Below are 13,111 nucleotides of genomic sequence, written 5' to 3' on the forward strand. Positions count from 1 at the left end.
GCCTGTTGTTTCTGCGACAAATGCCACTTCGACAACCTGTGCGGGGAGAGATGAGGAAGACACAGTATCAGGGGCCTCGAGAAACTGCCTGAAATTTAATTTTATGGAATGACAGACTAGCCTGTCTATATGTAGGTCCTCCTGCGTAAAGGCTTTATTGCCATCTAATGTATCGCAAATATTTATCAAAGCCCCCTCCACTACCCTTCTATGGCCTCCCTCCCAATCCATGACGTGATTATTCTCCCAACAATGTTTAGCAATAGCGCTGTTTTGAGCGAAGTCCCTAACCGCTTTTTTATGTTCTTGCAATCTGATGTTCTTCCCTCTACCTGTCTCCCCAAAATAAAATAAATTACAGAGCTTGCATTTTATAGAATATACTCCTATGTCTCTCTTGTTACTATCACTATTAATTCTGTGGCTATTATTTTTATTGAATTTGGATTTGATTGAGTTTTCAAATGAGAAAGCTACTTTAACATTACCTGTACTATTGATTAACTGAGCTGTTGATGTTAGTTTTTCGTGATATGGAAGCGTTATGAATCTCTTGCTGTGATCAGTCTGCTTGAGTGAAGGGTTGTAAAACTTTTTCTTGGCCTTAGACAAAGTATCCTCAATAAAATGGGTAGGGTAACTCAACTTGCTAAAAGTATTTCGAATATGTGCAATTTCATCATCTAAATATTGTGGGTCACAAACCTGAAGAGCCCTGGCAGCCATGTTTACAATGATATTTTTCTTTATCTGTATGCTGTGATAGGAATAAAAATGAACATATAATTCTGCATTAGTCGGCTTTCGGTAAACCGAGAATTCAAACTTCTTTGTGTTTGGGTTGTGAAAAACTAGGACATCCAAAAAAGGTAATCTGTGCTCTGATTCCTGTTCAGAAGTGAACTTGATTTGTTGTATCTGTCTGTTAACAAACTCTACTAGTTCACTGAATAGATCGTCATCATGGAGGAAAAGAATGAAAATATCGTCAACATAGCGAACCCAAAATATAGGTTTAAACCGAGACGGGCAAGAACTCAGAATAGCTCCTCCAAGAACTCCATGCAGATATTAGCCAAAACAGGGGAGAGGGGCGATCCCATTGCTACTCCAGATCTTTGTTCATATGCATCACCATTGAAAGTGAAAACAGTGGACTCTACGCACAGTTTAATGAGGTCAAGAAATACTTCGGTGGGGAGGGCATAAACTTGGGTCATTGTCAAACTTAACACGTAATTTTTCAAGCACATAGCCAAGAGGGACATTGGTAAATAAAGAGGTGACATCCAGACTATACATTTTCCCCGAAAAGCCATCCAACGCCCTTAATCTCTGAATGAAATCATCCCTGTGTCTGATATGTGCGGAGGATATAGTGCCTACCAAAGGGGCAAGTTGCTTGGCAAGCCACTCAGCTAACAAGGATTGGGGGGCACCACACGTAGCTACAATGGGTCGTAAGGGACATCCAGTTTTATGTACTTTAGGGATCCCGTAGAAGTAAGGAAGGTTGGGTGTTTTGCCAAATATCTTGCTGAGTATGACTTTCCGTAACTCCTCATTGGTAATTCTAGTTGCAATATCTCTAACTTTTTTGTTGAATGAATTTTGTACTACATTGATAGAAGGCACTTTATTTAACCTTATATAAGTATCACTATCATTTAGTAATCTTAATGCTTTAATATTATAGTCAATTTTATCCATGACAACAATGGAGCCTCCCTTGTCAGCCTTCTTTACTTTGATATCATTATTCTTAGATAACTCCTCCAAGGCTTTCCTGTGTCTCAAAGGAATACAGAAATTGCTTTTACTTAATTCGGAGGCAAGAATCGACCCTTCAAAATATCAAGTTTATCTTGTGGGTTATGATATTTAAAATTATTGATAGAGGCTAGGCTTTTAATGAGAAAATCTTTTCCAGGACGTAAATTAAAATTCAAACCTAAATTTAGTACCTCTAAATGAGTGCTATCCAATCGGAAAGATGAAAGGTTAATGACCTGATTAGTCTCACCTACTTTTGCCCAACAAGAGAACTGGCACAGTCTGTCAAGTTTTAACTGAAGGTTATGAAAATGTTGAGTGCCCCTGAAGTGTGCAATCCCACCTGCTCGGCGCATGGCACCTTCAAACGTTGCTGATTGAAGAACACCTCTCAATTCCCGCTGGGCTTCGCGTAGTAGAAAGAATGCTGTCTGGACCTCTGACTTAGCGCGAAGAATGCGCTGAGCTAGGAACGATTTTTGGTATTCAGGAAAGGGTTCACCTGAAAAAGGAACTTCTCCAATCTGGCCAAACGATTTTGGAATGACTTGTTCTTGTAGACAGCTGTCTAAGAACTTGACTTGATTCTTAGTCTTGAATAACTGCGTCCACTTCTTCACAAGTTGTCGATATCGCCTCAGACCTTCATCACTGTCAATGTTAAAAATGTGTGCTGCATGTTTTAGTTAGTGGCTAAGATTAACTGTGGAGCATCACTATATTGTGATCGAAAATAATGATTAAAAAGCCACAATAATATAATTGATAAATTGTATATTTTAAGACACAAAAATATACAAAAAGGGGATAAAAACGAGGAGCTTTCGACCGTTTGCGCAACGGTCCTCTTCAGCCAACTGAATCAAAATACTAGTTTTTCTTATTAAAAGACACGTTTAAAAGAATTTTGGTGATAGTCGATCCAAGAAAACATCGAACTCTCTTTCAGTGTGGACTAGGCAGTTATGTAATGGCAGTTTCCCCGTATCTGTGGGCCAACCGTCGTGATCTTCTTAACGGCTGTCGTTCGAGCGTACGGTGCTCATCACTGGTGACTAGGTGGTTCGTGGGTGGAGAACGACTTTCAGCATCGGTGCCTGTTGTTTCTGCGACAAATGCCACTTCGACAACCTGTGCGGGGAGAGATGAGGAAGACACAGTATCAGGGGCCTCGAGAAACTGCCTGAAATTTAATTTTATGGAATGACAGACTAGCCTGTCTGTATGTAGGTCCTCCTGCGTAAAGGCTTTATTGCCATCTAATGTATTGCAAATATTTATCAAAGCCCCCTCCACTACCCTTCTATGGCCTCCCTCCCAATCCATGACGTGATTATTCTCCCAACAATGTTTAGCAATAGCGCTGTTTTGAGCGAAGTCCCTAACCGCTTTTTATGTTCTTGCAATCTGATGTTCTTCCCCTCTACCTGTCTCCCAAAATAAAATAAATTACAGAGCTTGCATTTTATAGAATATACTCCTATGTCTCTCTTGTTACTATCACTATTAATTCTGTGGCTATTATTTTTATTGAATTTGGATTTGATTGAGTTTTCAAATGAGAAAGCTACTTTAACATTACCTGTACTATTGATTAACTGAGCTGTTAGTTTTAGTTTTTCGTGATATGGAAGCGTTATGAATCTCTTGCTGTGATCAATCTGCTTGAGTGAAGGGTTGTAAAACTTTTTCTTAGCCTTAGACAAAGCATCCTCAATAAAATGGGTAGGGTAACTCAACTTGCTAAAAGTATTTCGAATATGTGCAATTTCATCATCTAAATATTGTGGGTCACAAACCTGAAGAGCCCTGGCAGCCATGTTTACAATGATATTTTTCTTTATCTGTATGCTGTGATAGGAATAAAAATGAACATATAATTCTGCATTAGTCGGCTTTCGGTAAACCGAGAATTCAAACTTCTTTGTGTTTGGGTTGTGAAAACTAGGACATCCAAAAAGGTAATCTGTGCTCTGATTCCTGTTCAGAAGTGAACTTGATTTGTTGTATCTGTCTGTTAACAAACTCTACTAGTTCACTGAATAGATCGTCATCATGGAGGAAAAGAATGAAAATATCGTCAACATAGCGAACCCAAAATATAGGTTTAAACCGAGACGGGCAAGAACTCAGAATAGTCTCCTCCAAGAACTCCATGCAGATATTAGCCAAAACAGGGGGGAGAGGGGCGATCCCATTGCTACTCCAGATCTTTGTTCATATGCATCACCATTGAAAGTGAAAACAGTGGACTCTACGCACAGTTTAATGAGGTCAAGAAATACTTCGGTGGGGAGTGGGCATAAACTTGGGTCATTATCAAACTTAACACGTAATTTTTCAAGCACATAGCCAAGAGGGACATTGGTAAATAAAGAGGTGACATCCAGACTATACATTTTCCCCGAGAAGCCATCCAACGCCCTTAATCTCTGAATGAAATCATCCCTGTGTCTGATATGTGCGGAGGATATAGTGCCTACCAAAGGGGCAAGTTGCTTGGCAAGCCACTCAGCTAACAAGGATTGGGGGCACCACACGTAGCTACAATGGGTCGTAAGGGACATCCAGTTTTATGTACTTTAGGGATCCCGTAGAAGTAAGGAAGGTTGGGTGTTTTGCCCAATATCTTGCTGAGTATGACTTTCCGTAACTCCTCATTGGTAATTCTAGTTGCAATATCTCTAACTTTTTTGTTGAATGAATTTTGTACTACATTGATAGAAGGCACTTTATTTAACCTTATATAAGGTTAAAAAGTCAGTGTTTTCATCTATGTTTTTAAGAGCATTGCGGGTATGTAGCCCTGAATATACTGATGATGAAATAGATAAGATTAGGAATGCAGGCAAAAAATTGAAATATCCTGATAGTGTATTAAACAGTGCATTTGAAGCGGCAAAAAAGACTATGTATCAAAACCAGAAAGAACCTTACAACACAAAAAATTTGCTTGTTCTGCCTTATAATAATAGTATGAAAGATATCCCTCATCTTCTTAAGAATTTTGGTGTTAATGTCGCATTTAAGAACAATACAACAATGAAAAATGTACTTATCAAGAACTCCCAGACAATATTAAAGGGTGTGTATATAAAATTCCGTGTAAGTCTTGTGACAACTTTTATATTGGCCAAACTGGGAAAGCACTGGAAAAAAGAATTGAACAACATAAGAAATGTGTGAGATATGCACAAGGGAACAGTGGTATATTTGTACATGTTAGTGAGAACAATCGTGCTATCAACTGGGAAGGGGCAAAAGGATTGTATATTCTAATAATGCACTGGAAAGGAACATCATTGAATCTAGCTTCATAAAAGAAAGTTACAACCATAATATGAATATCAGTCAAGGGATGTATAAACTTGATCCTTTAATATCAAAAGAAATTTGTAAATTGTTTAAACTTTAAGGTAGGCAGTAGAGATATATGAAATAGGATTATCATATTTGTAAACACAGTACGAGGGTAGTAATGTTAATGAGTTTCCAAACTCCGCCTCCATGACACCTGTCAGGTGTGGATCTGAGGTGGGGTATGGTCTGTTTATCAGCAATGTCCCCTGAGAGTCTATTGTGATTTTTAGCCAAATGAGTTTTAAAGGCCACTCCTACCTCGACACCGGCCTGAGTGGGGATATGGAACCTCTAACGGTTGTGTATGTTCGTCAGTACTGTTCTTGTAGTATATATATTTGTGACTTCTCACACTCTGTATCAGTCCTTCGTCAATGGCTTGGAAATAAAGTCGAAACCGGTCAGGACCTACACCCGTTTCTTATTTTTCACCTGTGGTAATGTGTGTGATATATATATATATATATATATATATATATATATATATATATATATATATATATATATATATATATATATATATATATATGTATATATATACTGTATATATATAAGTGAATACTTTTTATGTTTGGCAGGTGGCCACCATCATTTGACCCAACTTACAAAGCAGGGTTGGTTTCAAACCCGCACACCCGTAACAGACATACAAGGACAGACATAATCTTATCTATAAAAGTGAATGTTTGTATGTTTGTGCACTATAGAAATCCGGACTGTTTGACCGATCCTGGCAAAATTTGGCACGTGGCCATCGTTTGGCTCAACTTACATAAATGATTTACCGATATGTGTATATATATATGATATATATGTATATGTATGTATATATACAATGAAGACAGGGAAAGCACACCAACAGGTCAAGAAAGTCATATTTATTCAGCTGCAATATTTCGAAGCCAACCAGCAGGAATTATTTTCAAGCTTCAAGTAATAATACCTAATTAGTACAATAAAATCAAGTGATAAATATTAAAGTACTCAATATAAGTTACATTAAAATAAACTCAGTTAAAAATATGGATAAGGACCAGCCGCTGAGTGTGGAGGCAGAAGAAGGACTGACCAAAAACGGAAACAGTTCACGAGAGATAAAGAGGTGTGGACGTGGCATTGGTGTTCAGTGAGGGGACCAATTTTTTAATAAACACATTGCTAAAAGTGTATGATTAGAGGCTCTTTATCTCTCGTGAACTGTTTACGTTTTTGGTCAGTCCTTCTTCTGCCTCCACACTCAGCTGTTGGTCCTTATTCATATTTTTAACTGTGTTTGTTTTAATGTAACTTATATTGTGTATTTTAATATTTGTCACTTAATTTTATTGTACTAATTAGGTATTATTACTTGTAGCTTGAAAATGATGAATGGTGGTTGGCTTCGAAACGGTGCAGCTGAATAAATATGACTTTCTTGACCTGTTGGTGTGCTTCCCCTGTCTTCATTGTATTGCTGGGTTTCGAGAAACCTCCTTTGCCTGTTGAATATATATATATATATATATATATATATATATATATATATATATATATATATATATATATATATATATATATATAATATAATATATATATATATATATATATATATATATATATATATATATATATATATATATATATATATATATATATATATATATATATATATATATATATATATATATATATATATATATATATATATATATATATATATATATATATAAAGCCACTTTATATTTATGGATAGATGTAGAACATGCAGTTAACGTGAATATTAGTGTTTGATGTGTTGGGCTGAGCAATAAATAAATAAATAAATATTCTGTGGACTAATCCATGGGGCCAGCAACCGTCTTTAATTCATTACTTTAAATAAACATGTTAATCAAAACCACACCATGTGTTACTACCTTTCCAAGGTAAATGATAGGCTGTCATTCAGTTTTTCCAGGGCAAATATGGGTATATATATATATATATATATATATATATATATATATATATATATATATATATATATATATATATATATATATATATATATATATATATATATATATATATATATATATTCAAACTGGATTCAAACTGGATGGTATCTAGTGGAGATATTTACTCAAAAAAAGTTACAATCTTTCTATGGATACTTGATAATGAGGACTGTTTGCCCTAGAAACTTGTAACTTTTTTTAATAAATATCTCCTCTAGATATCATCCAGTTTGATGAATGAGGTCCTGTTAGTAATTGTACTAATAAACAGAACAATTGTTTTTGTATTAAAGTATATATATATATATATATACTATATATATATATATATATATATATATATATATATATATATATATATATATATATATATATATATACATACACACACACACACACACACACACACACATATATATATAATATATATATATATATATATATATATATATATATATATATATATATATATATATATATATAGATTGAGCAAGCTTACATAACTAGTATTTTCTTTATTGGTATACGTACATGAACCATGGTATGCCAATGAGAGCCGATCCTTTTTTTTATATGAAAAGATAAAACACAAAGCAGATATAAAATTTGTTTGTTGATTTATACCTGAGCAGTGTAATAAGGTATCTTATAGTGAATGAGCAAAAAAAAAAAAAAAAAAAAGGTAATCGCTTGGTGCAGTCGCTTAAACTTTTTCGACATCAACGACACTCACATGAATCAAGCAACTTCCTTTGCTGGTGTTGCTTGAAAGTGTAGTTTTCAAAGAGAATTATCTAAAGGTAGTTTATAAAAAAAAAAAAAAAAATTCTCTTCTGTCGTGAATCACGCAGTATAATTTTAGCAGACTACTTTTGATGGCCAGATGAGATATACCTGGGGTCTGTTTCCTCTGCCGTCGTTGTTACTGTTTCCTCTGGCGACAATTCCCTCGCTGTGGCAGCCTCCTCGACGGTGTTCGTTCACTTCAGGCTAAGGACGAGTCTGGTGTTGTTCGTTTCCTCCGGGGGCATGAGAACGTGAATGACATGACTGATGGTGTGTTGAGGAAGCCTAGCTTTATCTTGCCTGATGTGCCATGGTTTCAGGTCTCCACGAGTGTCATGACTGTTGGCTAGACAGTATCATACATACATAGGTGGCAAATAATACCATAGATTTTTGCGGTTAATCTGTGACTGACTCAAGCCAGAAATGAAGTGGCTTTAGCCTTAACAAAAATGCGGAACGGGCGGGTGGGCTCTTACTGGTGATATTATTGCTATGCAAATAATATGCTGTTGTTTATTACTAGAGCAGAAGGTCTAGACTTACTTCTGCCATGCAAATGACAGCCTCTTTTTCGGTTGTGGTTTATCGCCATTTAACCTCTCAAATCTTTTCCTCTCACACAGGAATTCATAGGTTTTTAGGTTACGTAAAGGGCGTTAAGCATAAGGCCGCATCTCTCTCTCTCTCTCTCTCTCTCTCTCTCTCCATATATATGTGTATGTCTTTTCCTCTCTTTCAGAAAGAAAATCGGAGGTCGGTAGTTCAGACACTCTCCAGTAAGGATCCCTCCGTTTATGATCTCTCTCTCTCTCTCGCTTTAAGTATTAGACAGAAGTTCGATAAATAAGGTGCAGCAACGGCTGAAAAGATAAGCGCAGTGCAATGACGAACCGCAAAAACTGAATGAAGTCTGTAAGACTCGGCACAATCCTAGTTGTTGTCAGCGAGGAGATAAATAAAAGGAAATGAAAGTAACCATTCATCCCTCGCGCTCAGAACAAAAACAAAAAAGAATATGACGTCATTTCCAAGGAAATTGACAGTAAAAAAGTTTGAAAAGTGTAACAGGAGGAAAACCCTGCAGTTGCACTAAGAAATATTTGTTAAGAGGGGTGGATAACGAGATGGAAGAAAGATAATATGAATTGAGGAACAGTAAAAATAATGAAAGAGGTTGTAGCTAGGGGCCGAAGATACGCTGCAAAGAACCTTTAGTAATGCCTACAGTACACCGCATGAAATGCACTGACGGCACTAGCCCCCCACGGGAATGAGGTGCATTGACGGCATCTCTGTGCTCAGGGAACACTTGCATTTGTGTGTAACAGCCAAAAGGAACCTTATCAAAGTATGATTTCCCTATGCTTTATTTCTAAAAAAAAAGTGTTGATGATCATTTTTATCATACTCTCTCTCTCTCTCTCTCTCTCTCTCTCTCTCTCTCTCTCTCTCTCTCTCTCTCTCTCTCTCTCTCTCTCTATCGGTCTGAAAGATGCCTTAGGCACCATGGATGTATACCAGGAAAAAACCATGCTATTAGATTTCGATGGTTACCAACTACAGAAACAAAGGCAAAACCAGAATATATATATATATATATATATATATATATATATATATATATATATATATATATATATATATATATATATATATATATACATATTCCATTCGTCCCTTTAGCCCGTTAGATAGAAAATCATATTTAACAGCGGCTGTAGGAGACGCCATGAAAGGGAGGTGAACTGATGTAGGCCTATCCCCCCAGATCACCTGATTTGGGGGGAAACAATACCGACCTCTTAGCCCCACCATCGGATGTTTTTTGGGGGTCAGATAGCCATTAAGTACAAAAGGGCGAATCAGGGATGTAAGTGGGCTCCTCTTCTAACCTTTAAGGGTCTTAGCCATAAGGTCTATTTCCCTTCGAACTTTGTACTGGTGGAAATTGCATTTCAGGTCGACCGATGTCTTGTGCCCAACGCCAAAAAAATAAATAAATAAATAGATAAAAATATGAGATGCTTCACGCCCACACAGGCCTCAGACGCACCCAGAACCTCCAAGAGGGAACACGAATGCATTCAGTTGGAGCTGTCCTTTCTTCCTTTGTACGCTGGCATTGTGAACTCCTGTGGCCGAAATTCATCTCGTGCAAGCGAGCTCCCTGCACAGATCCAATCAGATGCGTCTTGAATGCAACCACGCCAGTTTCTGTTTTTCTTCTCGTGAATTTCTCTCCATTTTTTCCCGAATTTCCAAATTTCATTCTCCTAAAGACCAGGACCTAAACAAAGACCGCCTTCCTCCAGATCAAACCTAATAGCTCTTGCCCTCATGACTAGCCTAATCTCAAAGTAAATTAATTCAATAATAATTAGTGTTTCCCCTCCATAGTGTTATCTGTGCTAATTAAATTTAATTGATCGGATCTTCTGATTAGCAGTTGGGGCACTGGACAGTCCCCCCCACCCACCCCCTGGATGAACCAAGATGCTTACCAACAAAAATCGTTTAACCAGTAGCAACCTTCACGTTCGTTTGCGTGTTAAACTATTTCAGGGCTGTAGCCTTTTCAGATTCAGCAATTTGCTATGCATTGTCTAATTTTATTGCACATTTTGTATGTGCTTGCTTGCTGCTCAATCACCCTTCCACATTAATTTCCTGATTGCTTCATTTGTAAATAAATTCGGTTTAAATTACATAAATGGTTAAATTTTTCCCCATGGTGACCTCCAATTCTCTTTTTACTTAGATGTGATATCAAGGAAAGTCGGTTTATTCATTCCATTTATTGCTCACATTCTGAGTGCTTTGTGCTGTCTTTCAAGGCAGTTAATTAGAATAAAAATCCCATTCTTCCATCCGGCCCCAGAATGTAACATTGGTGAATCTCGCCAGGATCCTAGTCAACTAGTAACGAGAATTAGCTTCGCTATCACTAGACTACTATAGGAAGGAAATGAACCGGGTAATGTTAAACAATCATAAATAATTTAATCCCAATAATCACAAAGGCAAAATAAGACTAAACCGAGCCAAGGGTAACAAGTAAGGGTTATTATTATAATTGTTGTAAAATTAAGGCTACGTTAGGAACAGATAGGAAAAGTGTTTAAAAAAAGTGATTAGCTGCAAATCTCTTTGTTAGAATATACATATAACATAAAGGAGAGAGGGCAAACAAGTTCTTAACTTAGCGATGCAGAATAACTGCCCGCGAAATTTTGTGTCATAATAATAGCAGCTGTGCTCTGTTGCCAGAAGACTTATCGTTAGGAATTAGGAAGTGCGTTGTCAGGGATTTATTGCATGTGTTAGCCGGGAACAGTTAGCCAATATTGTTGTTAGAAAACAGTTACGTCAGACAAAGTGTACAATTTCTGTGTTGTGAAGTGTAATTCGAAAATTCGTGTTGTTAAAATATGCATAACGACCTCTGGCAATTCGGTGGTGTACCAGCTCGGTGCATGCGCCTTCCCTCGCCCCACCCCTACAGTTCAAAGACTGTCATATCCAGTTCAAATTCACATCTCATGTATTAAGTAAAGTAAAGGCATTACTGATGTTTTAAGTTAAATAATTCAATTTTGCGCATCAGCATCCACAATTCAGTCAGAAAAGTTGTGTCCTTTTTCTTAAATTGTAAATCATCGTTGTTATATCACTCAATTGACGACAACCAGTAGCATCAGCTGTTTCTCTCTCATGCGTACCCAGTTCCACTACTTATCATTCACTTGCTGAACGAGATTCCATTTCTTTTCGCCCCCTAAAGTAAAACCTAATGAAGTTTCTTGATAATCTTGATAATAATTTGAAAACCCTTTGCACCATATAACTTGTCAAAGCGGGATCTAGCCATTAACTTATGTAAATACCAACAATACAATAAAAAAAGCTAATTTAGCGTAAATTTGCATAACGTAATTTATCATAAGAAATAGAGTACATTAAATAATGCAACGAATACGTCCCATTCCAAATACACTCTCAGAGAGAGAGAGAACTCTAATATTCACAACAAAGGGAATACTAAAATAAATAAATGAGTATTGGAAAATAAACCCACTAATTCATAAAGCCAAGTACAATATTTTTTTTTCTTTTCATTTTTACACCAACCTTTGATGTTTGAAGATCCCCCATCAGTTCTTCCTTTTACTCATTCACACAGTGCGCGAATTTACATACGCGCCCCTGTCCCCTGAATTGTCTTCCATATCTATTTTCACATTAAGTGCTTCAGCCCGAGGAGTAAACCCTCGTGCATTTCACAAGAGTGTACGTGCAACCATTTAATAACAGTTATCGACTGTCGTGCACAAGTGGGTTTCCATTACCCAAGACTTGCGTATACCGTAAGCACCAAATCGCATATTGAGTGCAAACCCCAACCTTTTTTCCTCATGTCAGGATGAAGGCTTCCTTTCCTCATGTCAGGGAGCAGTCACTAGTTCTTAGAACTAGCCACCCACGAGTGCAAGGCCAAGGGTTTTCCCTTCCACAGTATGCCACTAATCTAAGGCACTGCCAACGACTTAAGTTACTGAAGTGCTTACCTTTCCACTTTCCCTCTTGCTCCTTACTCAGATTTTGCCGCAGGCAGAGTGCCATTTCCTTCAGTGCAGTTTGGTTGCACTGCCTCTTAGTGCTGTTCCCCGGGACACACCGGCACCCCAGTGCCACCAAGATGAAGTACTAACATATAAGCCACTGCACCTGTACCTGAGATACACAGTGCCAACGACAGTGTATCCGCCCATGAGGACCTTTGCTCCTTCAGGATCACTTTCACTTTATAAGCATAGCCACCCTTGAGGATCATTATTCCTTCAGGATCGCTCCATCAGTGTGACCTTCACACGGCACACTCTACCACAGTGCACCTTATTGAAAAGGTGCCACCCCACTAAAGTGCCACCCAATTACGGGGCACTTCCCCATCATCACTGACCATTTCCCCTAGCCTTCCTCATAGATTATAACCATGTCTTTAGAACAGCGCCAAGCCCTCATGAACATGGGCAAGGACACAGGTTACACAGGATGGGAACTCACCCAGTGGGTGAAAGAACAGCTGGATGAGATACTCCAGGTGGAACAAGAAGAAAGAGAAGATCAGAGGAAGTACAAAGAGGCTAAGACAGCAAGAGAATTAGCCCTCATGGAAAGCAAACTAGCTCTCAAAGACAAAGAGCTCGAGCTGG

General features: G+C 37.5%; 1 protein-coding gene across 1 annotated transcript; it reads right to left on the bottom strand.

The window, feature by feature from the left end:
- Nucleotides 1-1,179: 1,179 nt before the first annotated feature.
- Nucleotides 1,180-12,729, bottom strand: LOC136852771 (uncharacterized). The gene is made up of 3 exons (XM_067127668.1): nt 12,630-12,729; nt 2,024-2,446; nt 1,180-1,844 (listed from the first exon to the last, which is right to left on the bottom strand). Exons 1-3 carry the CDS (start codon nt 12,727-12,729, stop codon nt 1,180-1,182), a joined length of 1,188 nt encoding a protein of 395 aa, XP_066983769.1.
- Nucleotides 12,730-13,111: the final 382 nt, after the last annotated feature.

This window comes from Macrobrachium rosenbergii, chromosome 26 (assembly GCF_040412425.1).
Source record: "Macrobrachium rosenbergii isolate ZJJX-2024 chromosome 26, ASM4041242v1, whole genome shotgun sequence".
In the NCBI taxonomy this organism is placed as follows: domain Eukaryota; kingdom Metazoa; phylum Arthropoda; class Malacostraca; order Decapoda; family Palaemonidae; genus Macrobrachium; species Macrobrachium rosenbergii.